General features: G+C 34.2%; 1 protein-coding gene across 1 annotated transcript; it reads right to left on the bottom strand.

Annotated features, from left to right (window-relative positions):
• Positions 1-754: 754 nt before the first annotated feature.
• On the bottom strand, positions 755-14,436 carry LOC125053086 (eEF1A lysine and N-terminal methyltransferase homolog). Its single transcript, XM_047654295.1, has 9 exons — positions 14,211-14,436; positions 13,581-14,139; positions 13,134-13,274; positions 10,691-10,809; positions 7,635-7,815; positions 6,910-7,087; positions 2,244-2,543; positions 1,457-1,585; positions 755-1,064 (listed from the first exon to the last, which is right to left on the bottom strand). The coding sequence occupies exons 1-9, from the start codon at positions 14,300-14,302 to the stop codon at positions 790-792; spliced, it is 1,974 nt and encodes a 657-aa protein (XP_047510251.1). The 5' UTR covers positions 14,303-14,436; the 3' UTR covers positions 755-789.
• Positions 14,437-18,708: the final 4,272 nt, after the last annotated feature.

The raw sequence follows: 18,708 nt of genomic DNA, 5'->3' as shown, positions 1-18,708 counted from the left end.
CCAGCCTCCTCAAAATGTAGAGATTGTAGCAGTACTAGAACTACGTAATACGCACAAAGAAACCACGTTGGCGCACAACCGTTAAAGCACGACCTCTGGGATTGAAGTACACGCTAAAAGGGTCTTCCTAATTTTTATAGCAACAAATTAAAAATATATCACTATTTTGCATAATTAAAAAAGTGTTAACTTTATTAACGTTGAAATGTCTAACATGTGCTCATTACGAGAACGAGGTAGAACCAATGCGTACCTTTAACACTCAACGGTGCGTGTACTTAAGTACGCGCGTAAGAAGTTATACTTCTTTGGCATTATTAAAAATAGTTTTTGATTGCATGCAAATAATTAATTACAATTAAATAATCAAAGACTGGAAAAGGAGTCATTATAGTCAATAAAGTTCAGTTTACATTTGAAAAATTAAATAAGTAAATATTTATTATAATTCTCTTACATTAAGTGTAACATAAATTCTATTATTATTCGAATGTTGTTTTTAAATTATGTCCAATGCCGTAACATCTTCCGTGGGCAACTTCATTCTGTTAATTTTGTGTCACGGTGCGCGCGCGTCGTAAAATTTCACTATCATCAATTTTTCATAACGCGCCTAACGAAGTATAACTTCAATATATCACAATTTGCATAATTACATTTTTTTTACTTATTTAACGTTGAAATGTCTAACATGTGCTCATTACGAGAAAGAGGTAGAACCAATGCATACCTTTACTACTTAATAAAAAAACTATATAACTTAATAACTTTATTAAAATATATATACATCTATGATTCAATAGTAACAGCTTGCAAAAAGTCTTTTAAATCAACACATTTTATTTTAACTAAATTTTGCTTCCGCGCAGTTGCGTTTAAATTTTTAGCAGCTTGTTCTAAAACTTCAATATTATAAGGCATATTGCTATTTGTAGCAAAAATTATTTCATTAACTTCTTCATACAGTTTAACCGACACTATGTGCTTAAAATGCCGCTTTAGCGTTTCAATCGTTTTCTCCTGAAGACTTTTATCTCGACACACAAAGTTGAGGATAAAGTGACCTAGAAAATGTTTTTTTAATATTACTTCATGGTTAAATTAGTAAATACATAATATAATCATAAAACTGATATTTTAGTTTTTAAAAAAAGGGTGCGTATACTTCTTTGGCATTATTAAAAATAGTTTTTGATTGCATGCAAATAATTAATTACAATTAAATAATCAAAGACTGGAAAAGTAGTCATTATAGTCAATAAAGTTCAGTTTACATTTGAAAAATTAAATAAATAAACTTCATTCTATTAATTTTGTGTCACGGTGCGCGCGCATCGTAAAATTTCACTCATCAATTTTTCATAACGCACCTAAAGAAGTATAACTTCAAAAATACATGCTATTTATCTTAAAACAAAAATTATATTTTCTAAAACATCTTAAAATAAAGTTATACCGTCATTCGTAAGTATCCTCTCGACGTGACTCAGTGCTTCGTCCTGCAGAAACTGTTGCGGTGGACATGAGAGACCCAGAGTTCGATCCTTGCTGTCTACATCAAACATCACGCAGCTATACTGGCGGCCTGGAATTGAAAAATCTTTAATTAAAAAGATTACAAACAATGGGCTATATACCAGTTTTATAGTTATTTTAATCCAATAATTATTACTTATTTTATGTATATAATGGGTATGATGATATAATAATACTGGTTTTTTGTTTTTTAATAGTAATTCTTTTTAACTAAATAAATAAAGAAATGAAATGTACAAATTAAACCTCTTAAACCATGATATATTTATTGTACACTATTTAGTTTCATGATGCCATAAGTAGCTTAGGGAACGTTCATGCAGTTATTACGTGTCCCCCCCCCCCCCCCCCCCCGTAACGCGCCGTAACGTTTTTCTGTACATAATAATAAAACGTTTCGTGACCACCTAGGGACTCTTTATACCTAAAAGTTACCATTATGTGGTGTAAAGTACTGGAAAGTCGTTTTTTTAACAATAACGCGTAATTCAATCCCCGCCCCGCATCGTAACGTTTTACCAAAGGACCCCCCCCCCCCCCTTCCAAAATTCGTTACGTAATACTTGAACACTCCCTTATTGGAGAGAAGGATGCAAAGGAAATTATTTCTCATTTTTTCAAGCATTTCTACACTAAGCAGTATAGACAAAGATGACTCATCTGCTATTTGTAATACACTATGTAAAAATGGTTTATAAATTACTTACATATGTCAGCCTCTTCCTTCAAGAAATCCAAACCATCTTTAATTTGCACACTCAATCGCTCATCTACTTCCAACTCAAACTGATTTTTGGCCACTTCCAACATAGCTGGGTCCAAGTCCACTGCAGTGATTTTCATTTTTGGGTAGCATTTTTTGAGAAACATACATAGACCGCCTCCACCTAGACCTATTATGGCTATATCTGTTGCCGGAGTCAGGTGCAAACATGCACACATAAAGGAATGGTATTGTGATATATGACCAAAATCAATCACTTGCTTTGTTTTATTCTTCTTTTTAACTGAAAAAAAATATTTCAAACATGACAAATATATTGAAATAATAAATATTCATTTATCACATTAATTTAAACATATAAAAGGTATTATAATTTTAAAGACACATAAGAAAGAACATTTAAAGAAAAAACTTTTTAACCGGATTAAAGTTATGTATTATAAATTTACAACTATTTAACATAATTTTAAATTTATCCGACGTTTCGCTTACTTTACAGCGTGCATGGTCACGGTGACTGAAGACAAAAGGTGTTGGATGTCAAAAAGTATCACAGCCGTAGAGAAAGTTGCATTATCTATTGGTCCAAGATCCCAGGGCCGCCAGACGTCACGTATTTTCTGACGGATGAAATGTGGACGATTGGGTAGTGTTAGTATGTACTATGATCGTATGCCTACCTGCTAGCTAGGTCAAACGGCCAATTTCCAGGTATCAGGTAATCAAGGTACACAAAAACATTACTTACTTCACGTAAATTCTCATGGCTGATTTTTATATATGTTTTCGAGTGTATAGTTAAAAATAAACTGTCAATACTCCCAGACACTTTCCGTCGGCCATATTGCTTAACAGACGCTTTAAGGGTCTCAAAATAATTAGTCAACTTCACGTAAATTCTGACGCTCCATTTTTATATATGTTCATCCCACAACTATTTTAAAAGCTTTGACAAGAAGACAGACCGATCCAAGGGGCCAATCATCCCCTAAACTAAATTTTAATATCTCTATGAGCGCGAGAGCATTATCTACGCGCATGAGACTGAGTGAGACCGACTGCGCTGTTAAAGCCATGAAAATTACTTGAAAAATTATTATTATTCAAAAAGGGCAAGCAAAAGCCGTTTAATATTTTGAAGAAAAATGAAGAGTTGGTAGCATTTCTGCTGGGATCTTGCTCTATATATTTATTTCCCCGGAGTTGGTATCAACTAAAAGATGGAGAGTTTTGGCATATTATATATAATAATACATAACTTTAATCCGGTTAAAAAGATTTTTCTTTAAATGTATGTAAATCTTAATAAAATATTATCTAACCATGATCAATGCAAGGCCAAAAGTAAATGTAAATATTATAAATTTATGACGCGCTTATATCCGTTAACGCTTTGTTTAAATTTGAATCGTGCCAAAGTAAAGATATTACATTAAGCATGGAAGGTGTCACTAATATCACTTGACAATGAATCAATTTAACTACAGCTAACTATTAGGTAAGTCTTTATTCTCTTTTAAATAAACTCAAATTTCCTAGTTCAAATGAAAATTGAAAATATCTGCAAAAAAGCATGTGTGTGAACAAGTAATATATTTACTTTCTGAGAGAATACTTTCGAATCTCAGATTCTAATGCAAACTATGAATTCCGTATGTTCAAAATGGTTTATTGGTATGACAAATTTGTTATTTAATAATGGTAGGGGAGCCCAAGAGGGGATTTCGGGATTTACTAAAGCGCGGCAGATTAATATATAGGGGGATACCTTGTACCCGGTTAAGTACCTTCACAAAATATGAGGCCCATATATAAGGCCGCCCGTGAAGGAGACAGGATCAGATTAGTAAAAAAAATTTGACCATCAGAAATTCCCGAGCGCGTCAGATTAAGGTAGGGTGAGTTAATTACATCCTAAAAAGTGTATATTCCACTAATCTGACAATTTGAGAGTGACGGAGAAAAAGGGGAGGGCAACAAAGTTGTAAAAAAAAAACGTCATCTCGACATTCTCGAGCGTAGCTAATTTTATTTTATTTTGAAGGAAATAATTCAAGAATAATGAAAAATATATAATCTGACGATTTCCGCGAGCCGAAATAACAAAAATTCGTCGATAAAATTAAATGCGTGCAGCTGCGTGATGCCTACATTTCCTTAAACCGATCGGAATCTACTAAACGGCGTTCTATATATTTCCCTCAAAATTACATTTCCTGTGAATTTGAACCGATTCGGACCGATAGATTTTGAGAAATTTTGAAATATCTTAAAAAAAAAAGAAATTTTTTTTTTTAAAGAGGTTTCTTTATCGATCAACTTCAAAAACTAATCCGCCTTTGAGCTTGAAAATCCACGTCGATCACCACCAAGCTGGTCAAAAGCGGTTGATTCGTTCGAGAGATATCGTGAACAAAAGAAGCCCGAAAAGTGTTTTTTCGGGATTACTCCGAAATTTGTGGTTCGATCAATTAAAATTGCAAAATGACTTATGAGGATGATAAAACTGCGTCGAATGCCGCCAACTGCGTGAAAATTGCTTGATCCATTCAAAAGTTATTGCGGTTTGAAAATTCAAAAAATAGTGTTCTATGAAACTTCTATCAGACTTTCGAGCTGGGAGAGGTCAAATGCATAGAAATGTTATTTCTTTGAACTCAGCGAGCTCAAAATATCAATTTTAAGCGCCCAGGAATGGAATTAGCGGGAAGTTGCAGGGCTTTAGGTGAACCGTTTTTCTAATTTTTTTTTGTCAGATCAGGCGAATCCCTCTAGATAATCGTCAGATTATGAGACAGTACGTTTAGAATATAGAGATGAACCACATATATCTTAATCTGACGCGCTTGAGTATTTCAAAATTGCGATTTTTTTTTGCAAATTATGAAAATGGCCGTGGGTTTGCGTCCCATCGAAATCGTCAGATTAGTGAATGAGAGCTTTTTTTTGGTGCACTTAACACTCCCTTAGAAAATCTGACGCGCTCGATAATTTTTATTTTTTTTTCATTTTCAACCCTTAAATACAACCACCCGCATCATGCAAACGATCAGATTAACATACGTACATTATTAAAAATACGTAGGGCATTGATGCTATCAATATCTGACGCGCTCGAGGATGTCCATGCAACAGTTTTTTTTTACATATTTAACAATCTATATCCGCTTCCCCCACCGATGAAAAGGTATATATCATATAACATTTTTTTCTTCTTATTATCTAAGCTTTGCATCCCAATAGGTCTCTACGACGCTCGAGTAAATCCCCATTTAGCATCGTGGGCTCCCCTACCAAAAATTTTATTATTTAATGAATGGTGGTTACGAGAATTTTGATCCATAATAAACAATAATTTAAAGGCACTGGTGCGATAGCTTCGGCAGATCTTACTGAGAAACTGTTACAAGAGGAGTTCGTAGTGGCAGATTCCAACACTTATAGTCTAGTCGACAAGTTGAAAATGGTACAAAATAGAGATACTGCTGTGAGTTTTTTATTGGAAATTTCCTCCTCTTTCAGAATCTTTTTTTGAAATTTCTTAAATATTAATAGTTTGTTAAACATTGGCAAAAAACGAAATGCCATTTTTTTTTTCATCTTTAATTATTTATAACTTTTGCAATTTTTTATGTGCTAATACACGCTTTTGGCACATTTTTCTAGACGTCATTCCGGATCCAATGAGCTATCGCACATAATTTTAAGAGCAGTATCTCTGTTTTGTAGCATTTTCAACTTGTCGACTAGACTATTAGGTCATTTCTAATTTACCTGAAGTCAGAATCTCGTCTAGAGCGCTGTCAAATATGTCAAACTTCATGCAGAAAAAATGGTTTGACAGCTCTTAAATTTTAAATTTGACTAACGTTCTAGAATGAAATATGACCTAGTGCTTGTATCGCTTCAAAATAGGCTTTAATCATGAATATTCAACGCTTCCTTAGTAACTTTAAAATTTATACCAAAGTCCGCTCCGCTATCGGATTTATGCCCGCCTTCCACTGCGAGCGGAACGGACCCATTACGGACTCCGCTATACTCGTGACGATGATTTTCATTCATGTGCTTCCACCAAAGCAGAGAGAGCGAGTTAGTCCTTTGAAAAGTTACATTTGGGGTTGCGTTTTTTAGAGGACGCAATTTTATTTTTTTGATGTGTAGGGGAGGGGTAGTCTTTTTTATTTATAGTTCTACGACAAAAAGTTACTGGACCAAAGTTGTAGAGAATTTAATTTGCAACAAAAAATGTTAACAAATTTTTTTTTATCAAATAAATAGTTTAAGAGATATATCGAAAATACCATTTGAACCCCTATTTCCAAGATGGCTGCCGTGGGACAAGGGTGGCGACCCCACAAACTTGTCTTTAGCTTTACACTGACCCCCCACCTACACATCAAAAAAATAAAATTGCGTCCTCTAAAAAACGCAAGGTAAGGCCTAAAAAATGTAGCATTTTAATGGACTAAGTTGAAAGAGTCACATATGAGGTTAGCGAGATAACCGAGTTTCCCACGGAAATGAAAATGTATGAAAATCATCGTTACGAGTATAGCGCAGTCTGTAATGGGTCCGTTGCTGGCAGTGGAAGGCGGGCGTTATGAATGAATAGAAATGTCATTGTGTTGCGATAGTAATAATTGTACCTGTTTTAAGCTTCGCCTCTGACTGCACAAGAAATTGATTATCCAAAAATATAAGTCTTTTGAAGGTATCTTCGCCAACATCCACTTCCTCCACCACAAACTCTCCCGACACCTTCGAACTGCCTTCATAAACTTTCACACGACGACCGACGTCACTACCTAACGAGAGAAACGGAATCTGCCGAAAACGCCAAATACGAACTTAATATATTATTTAAAAAAGTAAGAAGACCTAAATATTTGTAACCTTTTCTACAATTATGGTTACATTTAATTTTATTTAATCTAACGGGACAAACGGGCTGTTAGCTCACCTGATCTTAAGTGATACCGCATTCTCAATGCCAAAGGGCTCGCGAGTGCGGTGCCGGTCTTTTAAGAATTGGTGCGGTCTTTTCTTAAAGGACCCTAAGTTGAAATGGTTAGGAAATAAATAAAAAACTGTCTTAAAAACGCTTAGTTGTGGAAAGACGGACATCGAGGTGATACGGGTGGAATTTCGTATTTTGCTTTGCCGTCAGCTCATCTCTGAGACGTAGGTTCCAACCCTAGCTGTGCACCAATGGACTTTCATGTGCCCGACGCGAAAACAGTCGGCGACTTGTGTTAGGCACAAAAGGCTGATCACCAAATTGCCTATTAGAAAAAAAAAACTACTCAAAAAATGTAAAACCGCTTCAAACATAAAACAGAGGATGACTTGCATATTCCTAAACTCTTCCTACCTGACCACTAAGTCCGTTTGGTGTGAGCATCTTCGCGGACTGAGCTAATTCCTCTTTCACAGCGTCGAGACTTTCAAAATGGTGTCCTCTTCTCAACACAGCTACGACGAGTCTACTAAAACGCGCCGAATCCTGCAATTGCCTGCGTCCTGTTGGTGTACCGAACAACCACTCCGACTCTCTGGAATTAAAAGGTGGTTTCTCAAATATTTGTGGACTTGAATGACGTTGTTTATGACATTTTCCTTTGAAAAATTGTAATGTGGAGGGTAAAACTTGCTGAGATTCTTGCCTGATCTTCTCAGAACAAGGCCTCCTGGTAGTTTTGCGAATGGAGGGATCTTGCTCTTTCGCGAATTTTAAAAACGTTTCTGACATTCATAAGCATGCTCTAAGACGCATCTAAACTGAATAAACGTATTTTGATTGATTTGATTTGCTCTCACCTTAAATAATAGTGAATAGCTTTTATTTTAATAAACGTAAAAAACGGTACATTATTCCAATGGAATGCTTGGAAATGATTTATTAATTTCCTGTGTATTTGTTCTGATCTGATATCGCGAAATAATGTAAGAGAATGTGTTTGTCTTAAAATTTAATACACGTTCGACAAAAATAAAATTGATGCGACACGACACCTATGACTTTAAACAGTCCTTCCTGTCTATTTAATATTATATCTATTTTTATACTTTAATTTCTACATTGTCGCATTGGCTGTATGTATTTTTATGAATAAATAAATTTATACACATAAAAACAAGAAGTTACACAAACTAGAAACAAAGTGGGTTCTGGATTATAGGTACGGATGGCGTGCACAAAATAATTATGTTTACATAAATGACAAAAATACAAAAGAACCAAGTGGCTTCAGCGTGCGACTCTCACACCTGAGGTCGTACCAATGGACTTTCTTTCTATGTGCGCAATTAACATTTTCTCGAACGGTGAAGGAAAACATCGTGAGGAAACCGACATATCTTAGACCCAAAAAGTCGACGGCGTGTGTCAGGCACTGGAGGCTGATCAGCTTGCCTATTAGATTTAAAAATGATCATGAAACAGATTCAGAAATCTGAGACCTAAAGGTTGTAGCGCCACTGATTTATTTTTATACTAGCTGACCTGGCTAACTTCGTTCCGCCCTACAACCTTATAATATCGTTGTTACTTTAATTTAACTTATTTTAGGATTTCATTAATGTTAAGTATTACATTAATACAACTCTTTTGCAAATACAGAAATATTTTATTGCTTGCCATTGCGAAAGAATAATGGCAGTTTTACACATTAGGCACATCTCTAGCGTCAATATGGCGATACTGCATGTTAAGCACTTTCTGATATCCAACATCTTTTGATTAGGATCAAAGCATGGTTATGCATCTCCTCATTCACCTCAAGATCGGAATTTCTTGAACTGACACGAATTCGACGTAAAATGATGCGTAGTTTTGTCAACAGATGGCACCATATGGTTTTTGAATTCGTAAAATTAATTAATTTATTTATTGTTATTCGATAACTTATCCCATATTTTATTGCTTATTCTGCTATTCGGGACGGAAACAAATCCAACAAATCAAAAACCATGGCAATCGGTCCGGCCGTTCTCGAGTTATAAGTGTTGTAACAAACACGACTTTCTTTTATATATATAGATATTTGCATAAACATCGAAATTTTGCGCTTAACACCATATTGGCAAAAACATTGATATAGAACAGGTAAACAACTTTATTAGCGAACTGTATATGTTTTGGTCTAAATTTAACGCGCAGAGTGCGTAGGATTGCCCAATGTAATAATAAAGAACGATTCAAAAATATGATAAAACAGTTTTAGTTATTCCATGTCAACAAAATCTATAGCTTGTCAAATTCTAGAATTCATATAGCCACACGACTACTTAATGACAAATGAAACTGAATAATTGATAAATATTTCTCAAACGGATACTAAGTAAAACTATGGATTTTCTGAATTATTTGATAACATATTTAACGCAAACATAATAATATTTTAAATTCTCACTAAGTTTTCTTTAAATGTGTAGTAATCGTAAAAATCAAAAACAACTTTAATCATTAGAATTAATGAAAAATTAAAAGAATATACTGTTTTTTCGAATATTCGGAACCCTTACCTTATTTAAAGTAGTATCTATATAAAATTATCAAAATATCAAAAAAACACTAAAATATTCCTCACAAAACAGTGCACTTTCCAAATCTTTTAGACCAAATGTTGTGTTTGTTGCAGTGTACAATATAATGATGGAATACACCTCCGCAGCGACTACGATTGGCCCAAAATTAAGGCGTGGCACGCATACTACAGAAACTGTGGAATCGCTAATGTTAAAACTAATTTAATATAAAAGTTATCATATATATGTCAGATACATATCTGTTTTCTATATGAAAAGTTTTTAGAATTGGTTGAGCCACACGCAATGTAATCACGATAGACATGTTTATACCGTGGTGGTGCCTGGGATTCAAACCGACTTATCTTATACCTAAACTTTTGCCAGACTTGTGTGTCGAGGCTTATAAAGATTATTAATAATAAATTCGAATTTATCTTTAACTTTAAACATTGTAGTTCATAGTATGTATTTGCGAGTATGGTATTATAATATTAAGATAATATTCAACATGAAATAGCCTTAAAAAATATGATTTTTTTATTTAAGTTATACACTCTATATCTTTTTGTTCTTTTCAACACCGAATAACGGGCACGTATCCAAAGAAGCGTGTTAGTAAATATTATGAAGATCCTTCTGGACGTTAATAAACAGCTATATTCATATTCTAATTATAGATGATACAAAATGTAAGACAAATTAATTATGATAATGTAATATTCACTGAAATAAGTTATTGCTTTCATTATAAATTGGGTTAACCAAGTATGATAAGATCAATAATAATTAAGATATTATAAACATGATATGCAGATTTTGCAAACAATATCTGGTCTGTTATATTATTTACCACAATAAATTTGCATTTCTTAATCAAATATCAATCAAATATTTTACCTTCCCTGCGGCACAATAAATACAGCATATTTGTTAACAGCTTGCGATTTTTTCTTATCTACAACATACAGAGTGTAGCGGGGAGTATCTTCCCCAGGCATCATAAGGTCAAGGGACACCTGTCAAAATGAAAAACCTACATCTTCAATTGTTTAAAGAAATCCTGTCAGCATTTCATAATTCATAAACATAAAGAAAAGTTACAAAACTGGTTAGTTGCCATGCTTTTTCAAAGAAATATACATAAGTGACCTAAGCTTTTCCTACTGGCTAAACATATAAATATACTTTATCTCTGTTCCCTCTCTGGTTTCTACCATATTTTATAATCTATTAAATCATAAAAGTCAGCCTATAGATAGCATAAATGATTTATTCAATTAGATTTAACAAAACCTAGCCTTTAATACATAATATTTATGCCTTCAAAAGTTTTTAATAGACAAAATACGTAGTTGGTCCTAAAGTTCTGTCACTGGCACATTATTTTTAAATTTCGAACATGATTTTATAAAAAAATTATTGCTTTCTATTTTTGAATGTTTGACTTTTGTTTTAAAACAAAAAACAATCAGTTTTCGTAATTTTTCACGATGGAGTGGACATTGAAAGAAAACTGAATAGCTGTTATTGCGTTGCACCGCTGTGGGCACTTGCTGAGTACCATTTTCAAGTTGCTCAAATTTTTTAATATAACGTTTGTGTACCGTACTATTGATAGGTACAATGAAGTCTCCAGTGTTAAGGACAAGAAAAGAACTAGCCCTAGCATACAGAGTGTACGCTAGGAGTTGTGAAGAAGCTGGAAATAAAGTTCCGAGGGTGCAACATGGACATCATCCACCATAAGTAATGGTCTGGTTGGGAGTGTCCTATTACAGGCCAACTGAGGTTCATTTTTGCGAAAAGGGGCAGTTCAGCAAGAATTTGTACCTGCACACAAAGCCAAGACCACTCAAGCCTGGTTTTAGCCTCAAAACATTGACTTAATAAGACATTAGTCCGGACCTTAATATTTGGCAGGTCTTAGAGGAAGGTCTATGATAAACCCCATAAAAATTAGCCGAAAGCCGACTCTGAAATCGACATCAATATGGTGCGTGCTGTGATAGACGTCTGGCCGCGGCGCTTAAGGGCCTGTATTAAAAATAAGGGAGGTCATTTCAAATAATTTTATGCTATTTCTATTCCTTAATTAATGTACTATAAATTGATATATCACTCATTAAAAACTGATCAGTACTTTTGTTTCTATCATTATTTCCATTTATGACAGAATTTTGATACTGACTATGTAGTTATGTTCATTTATCTGTATATTATGGCGCTTCTAAACGGGCCATGTTTTGCTGCAATTGATGGCTGCACTGTTGGCAACTAATTTCCCGGCCATTACAAAAATATTTTAATGCAGCTGATGGCCGAACAATCTATGGCTGGGCCATGTGTTGCAATATGTCTGCAATAGTATGGCCCATGATGCAGACTCCTAAACGGGCCACACAAACCGGCAACAATGGCTGACGAAATCACACTGATCGCAGCAGCTTATATTGTTTTAAAAAAGAAACAGAAAAAGAAGAGATTGTGGATTCGACCTTACTTAAATAGGCGTGAAACTGTAGACAATTTGAGTCTTGAAATAAGCCTGATAATAAATTATTCTTTATTAATTAGACTTTCTTTTAAACAAAATTGGACCAAAAATAAAAATATTTTTTTTGTAAGCCTCGTTGCTTGTTATGCCAAACTTTTCAGCGATTTCATTCCATGCATCTTTTTTAGCATTCCTATCATTGTTTATGTCGGTTTTTATATCCCACAACTCAGGGTATAAATGTACTTCATTAATGAAATCAGTAATTTTTTCGTTAGACCACGTAGCAGTCATTTTTACGTAGTAGCCTAAATTTTAATTAATATTTAATTTAACGTCAAAATGCAGCTGATCGCAAAACACAGAATATAGCAACAGGCACACTTCACTCATAGCAAACTTCATGTCGCGTAAAAAAGGATACACTGTGCCATAACAAAGAGAGTGACTGAAACAACAATAGAACTGGCTGTGCAATATTGCAGTTGAATTCGATAGACCAGCAATCGTCCGGCCACCCATCGGAGCAACATCGGCCATATGTGGCTATACAAAACATGTTTGGCTATATGGCCGGGACATTACTGCATTATTGCATAGTGTGGCTGCTATTTTTTGCAATGTTGCCGGCCACAGTGTTGCAGCCATCAATTGCAGCAAAACATGGCCCGTTTAGAAGCGCCATTATAATATAAGGCTTGTAAGTTATGAAGTGAGCAAGGTATTGTTATTTTTTAGAATTGTATGCCTTTTTAATTTTATTTGATTGAAACCAAATCAGTATGTATGCTACTACTATTTATCTATGGGCTATCTATAATCATGTTTAATTAAATTCCACTTTACCTCATCATCCTCATCGAGGCGTGATTTCCCCAAGCTGTTTGTGATAAATGCAGTGTCTTGAGCAGACTTCACACAACTAAGTAACTCTTCTGGCGATTTTAGTCTTATCATTTTTTCACCAGCTAAACATACTTCTAAAAGCTGAAAATATGAACAAAACAAATAATGATCTCTTCATAAAATATGTTTTTGAGTGTATATATAGCACATTCTGTAATAAAGTATATCTTTAGATTTTTAGAGTAAAAGTTTTTCCTATTATGTTTTTTTGTAGAAAAATCTTTATATTAACATACAATTTCCTGGACTCATTCAATAACAAACACTCTATAGGTAAGTAATACCTTGAGTGCTATATGGTTACCAGTAATTTCAAACCTATAAAGATCTTGCTAAGAAAGAAAAGTTATATGAACTTAGGTAGATTAATGTAAAAAAAGAACAAACCAAGTTTGGCATCAGTTTGAACTTAGTAGCAATAACTACAAACACTGGCAATGTTGTTCCATCACCATTTTCAATATTTTTCTGCTCAGCTTCATGACATCTAACAACTCTAAACATCCATGATTTATCAGAAAATACATCAACTAGTTTCTTTAAAATATGACTCTGAAGAAGAGATATACATATAAATCTTCCACCTGTTTTTAATATTCTCTTCATCTCTTTAAAATAATTATCAATGTTTGCTATAGTGTCTTCAGATTCATCTGGCATTAAAGCATCCAATGTACCTTTATCAAGTACCACATTAAATTCATCATCTTCAAATGTTGTTTTCATAGCATCCATACAGGTAAAGGTCATTTCTGATCTTGCCACATTTTTAGCCTTCATTTGCCTAATTACAACTTCTGAGACATCTATGTTTGTTATTTGTTTCAATCCAACATCATAAAGATCAGCACTAAGACTAGAATTACCACAGCCAGGGATTAATATTTTGTCCGTCTGTTTAATGTATTTATGTAAGTATGTACATAGTTCTAAATATTCCCCGTACCTGCAAAATATTTTATTTAGTCACATACATGGAATTAACTTGTAAGATGTGCAAATCTAAAGTTAACCTACCATTCAAAAGCTTTGTTTCCACGTTTTTTGAAAAACTTATTCCAATAGTCTTTATCACTAAATTCTTTATGGCTTTTTGGAAGAAGGTTCATTATTGTAATTTAAAGATGGAGATATAATACTAGGTAGGGTATTAAACGAAAGCAAGAAATAATCATTAGTAAATACTTTAATGCATATTCCATACAAAATAGTGTTTTAAAATGTTATTGGCACAGACTAGAACTAGACATGAGTGACAATTGAGTTTTGAATTAAAGGTATATAATTGAATTAATACTTGACAGATAGAGTCAGGCAAATGAAAGAAGATAACGAAAAAGCGCGGCAAATTCGGAATAATCAAAATCAGAATCGAAAAAATCAATATGCATAGATTCATCAGAGTCATTGCTGTTATCACTGTCTCTCACATTGATTATAAAGCTTTCTAAATGCTTAGGCTATTATACCTGTTAACTATTCGGAAAAAATAAATAATAGAAATAAAAATGAGTAATTGCATGAAGTATCAACTGTGTCCAGTTTGTGTTTCCACCACGCCAACTTTTTTCTATTTAGGATGATGTATAGAATAAATAAATAAATAAAAATAAAATCAAGACAATAAACCATACTAACCTAAGAAATTCAATGACTGTGTTGCCATCCGAAAGTTTTCAAATAATTCAATTATCTTCTTTCAACGTGAGATTTTTTTAAAACAAGTTGTATATGTTATAGATAAGCTACTACAAGATTACGTTAAGTCGTTAATACAGAATGTGTAGAGGACACGCCGCTATGAAGCCATAATCACGCGTCGATGCGATGATGCATGTTTATACATTTTTTATTTGGGAAATTATTAATCTCGCTGTTGCCAAAGGGCCCTGACAGCTAAGCTCGGGCTGTTTTCAGCCGACACGGGCTTTTCCCGGGACCTCGGGTTTGGGCCGCCGCGGGGTCGTCATTCGCCTGAAGTGCAGGACAGCAGCTCACTGGAGTGAGCGAAGTACGTAGTAAAGAATCCCTGTGAAGAAGGCGCGGTTCAAAAGTCTTTATAACATCGACGTGGCCTGCGAGGAACACGCGAAACTAGAGCTCGGCGGAAAATCATCAACGATACTAAGTTAATTAAACACGCATTGTTTGTTTAACATTTGTATGAATAATGTGTGTTGTTGATAAACTCATTTTTATTTCAAAATGTACTTCGATTGATCGAGTAATGAATCTATTTAATTGAACACGCAATGTAAAAAAAACTAGCCGAGACATGTAGCACTTTACGCCTGGAAATTGTTCAAAGCAATATATAATATCTACATATTTTTAGGTTTAGCTGGATACTTCCAGCGTTATATTGAAGGTTACGCGACAAAGACCGTATATCGCGTCTCACTAAGAAAGACGTCAAGTTTGAATAGGGACCCGAACAAGATCGAGTCCGACAAGAGTTCTTGAAGCAATTGACTAGCGAGCCAATACTTGCGATTTTTGACCCGAGCCTTTCCACTGTGTAGTTCACATACTGACGCTAGCAGTGCAGGATATGGTGCCGTGCTCGTGCAGGCCCACACGGATGGTAATAAACGAGTAGTAACATATTTTAGTAGGGTCACCCAGGGCGCGGAGCCCAGCAAGTACCATTTATATTATGAATTAGAAACGTTGGCGGTCGTCAAGGATCAGCAAAATTTCCGGCATTATCTGGTTGGTATAAGTTTTAAGATAATCACCGATTGCAATGCCTTGAAGGCCATTGAATGTAAGAAGCATTTTCTTCCACGAGTTGCACGCTGGTGGATTTACCTGCAGGACATTAATTTTGAAATTCAATATCGTAAATGTACCATGATGGGTCATGCGGATTACTTGAGTAGGAATCCACTAGAGCGGCCCGGCCCTTGAACTGTGCGCAGATGGCTCAATCAGCCGACTCCGAGACCGCCGATCTCATACGTAAGCTCGGAGAAGGTAATTTAGATCCCAGACGATATGTATGTCAAAACGATGTGCTCTATTATCGTTATTCACCCGTTGGTGAAGAGCCGCGTTTGCTTTGTTATGTACCTAAGGGTCAGAGGCCTAGCTTACTGAGGGTATTCCATGACGAGCATGAACATATCGGGGTTGACATGACTTGTGACCTAATTTTAAAACACTTTTGGTTTCCCGGTTTAATGCAATTTGTTCGTAAGTATATATATGGGCGCAAATTCATATTATATAATGATTATATTGTTACAAAAATATAAAGATTGATATTTAATTCAACTAAATAAGTATATTTAAGATAATAATAAACAATATAAAGGATTGATAGTCTGTGGTAAATTCATAGCATTTATTATTTATGTTTAAGGAATTGTCATTCATCATCATTTGGTAATATCGGGGTCAAATTAGTTGAAAACGGTTATATGGTTTATTTTATTTACCAATATTAATGGATCTGCAAATTAACGACTATTTGATAGTCTGTAGTCTTTATAATTAATATTGAAGACATTGTGTTAGTGTCAGCTGTCATTGTCAATTAATAATGTCAAAGTCGAATTGGTTCGAGGCCGTTAATACGAATGGTTTTTTTAATTTGTCAATGTTGCTAGATCTATAAATTAACGACTATTCAATGGTCGATAATAATAATGACTCCATAGTCATTATTATTAATATTGAAAGTAGTATATTATCATATCACTTTAAACATTTAAAACTTATTAATAATAAATATTAAAGAAATCTTTGACACTCGTTTCTATGACTGCCGTTTGTCTCTATGGTCGATTCGGGTTCGGTCGTGGAACGAGTACACGAAATGTCACGAAACTTGTTTATTACAAATTCATCAAGCAGAATTATCTTAGTGGTTGGTTTCGATCCCCACCCGCCTTCTATAAAAGAAAGACCTCAGTCACTGAGGCTCAGTGTGCTACGTGCTCTGTTCTTGTTCGGACGTTGAGAAGATAAGTGGTTGGTGTCGAGGCAATTGTTTTAACTCTTATCGTGGCAAGATTCTTTTTTTAGAAGAAAAGCAAAACAAAATTATATAGGTAGCTTCTTTGGGGCATAAAAATCATCAAAAAAATAAATAAAAAAAACGTGACATGAAAATTTTGGAAAAACAAGATGTATACTATTCTATACATTGCTACACGTACAGTGATTATCGCATTTTCAGGAATGTATATTATGCTATACATTGGTATGTTTTGGGAGAGTTGAAATGTCACTAGTAGTTTTTAATATATACCAAAAGATTATTGTAAATAACATGATTTTAAATAAAAATAACTGTCTTGGTGGAAATAAAATGTTTAATAAAATTAATCTTTCTTGAACAACAAAATAATCGTAATTTAATAATTCAGAGACCCTATTGCTTGCAGTGGTACTCCAAAAAACATTTTCGATTCTTCACATAACAAAGATGAACCTTACATTTTGTTCACATCGTACTTGCCTGGCCAACTTTGCAGTACTTGCACCTCTCATATCCGGTTATTTGCGGCCAATGATCATATTTGTCACACCGGACATCATCGCATGGTTTTTATATTTGCTTTGTCCGGTATTACGTCTAAATTTTTCACTGAAACGTTTCGACCTCGTTTCGGTAGGCCACTGTAGATTTCGTACCTAAAATCTTCTAGACGATCCTGCTTTCTAGTGGTATTTATCATTTTGTTATGTCTGTGACGTAAAGCCAAGCGTTGTTGATGCCTACGAGTATATACAAAAGCTGGGAGAAAATTTTCATATACCACCTGTGCCATCTTATTCCAGTGCGATATAATGCAATCAGCATGTCTGCCAAATCGACACCTCTAATGTGACGATTATAGTCTTTAACAATTTTAGGACATCTAACATCAACACGAGATTTTGCTTCTTTGCCGAATCGTTTTATATTTTCGACAGGGTATGCATCATCATAAGAACCCACCAATGTGACCTGTTTATTATCAACCCACTAAGTATTTAATAATTATTTCTTTTTCAAAGCCTTTTCAGTTAGCAGGTTAGTAGCAGCATCTTTGAGTCTATTTTGTATTTTGTCTGATTGTTCCTTAACTAAATATACCATAATTTTCCCTCAACATAATTTATAGCAGTCTATTAGCCCAAAGCAAAAGAAACATGCAAAAAACCCATCGTTATAGTAAAGCCAAACCATATTGTATTATAGATATATATTTATATATCAGTTATGTAGTATTTCAGTAATAATAATATGTGTATTTTTTGTGGGAATCGAATCCCAACTTTGTGTGTAGCTTTCTACAACCACTATATCAACGAGGCAGTCAAACATAAGTTCAACTGTCTTTTAAATTGTAATAAAATTGGTTTAATATACATATAAGACAGACATACTTGCAATTTAATTTTTATAGTAAAGTCCATTAAAATATTCATTCCGTGCAGTTAGCAATGTATATTATTCTATACACTATCAACGAAAGGTAAATTACTGTAACTGCGGCATTGTATAGTATAATATACGTTAGTA

Source organism: Pieris napi, chromosome 10 (genome assembly GCF_905475465.1).
Source record: "Pieris napi chromosome 10, ilPieNapi1.2, whole genome shotgun sequence".
Taxonomy (NCBI): Eukaryota; Metazoa; Arthropoda; class Insecta; order Lepidoptera; family Pieridae; genus Pieris; species Pieris napi.
The sequence above is the reverse complement of the archived record's forward strand: the minus strand, read 5'-3'. Positions and strand labels throughout refer to the sequence as shown.

Bases quoted from the DNA above. Each gene is read 5' to 3' on its own strand.
- LOC125053086 (XM_047654295.1), bottom strand. From the start codon at position 14,302: ATGAACCTTCTTCCAAAAAGCCATAAAGAATTTAGTGATAAAGACTAT. The intron at 7,816-10,690 runs GTAAAATATTTG...TTTTAATTCCAG, and splicing joins TTTATTGTGCCGCAGGGAAG to AGAGTCGGAGTGGTTGTTCG. The intron at 2,544-6,909 runs GTACAATTATTA...ATTTTTTTTCAG, and splicing joins AGAGGCGAAGCTTAAAACAG to TTAAAAAGAAGAATAAAACA.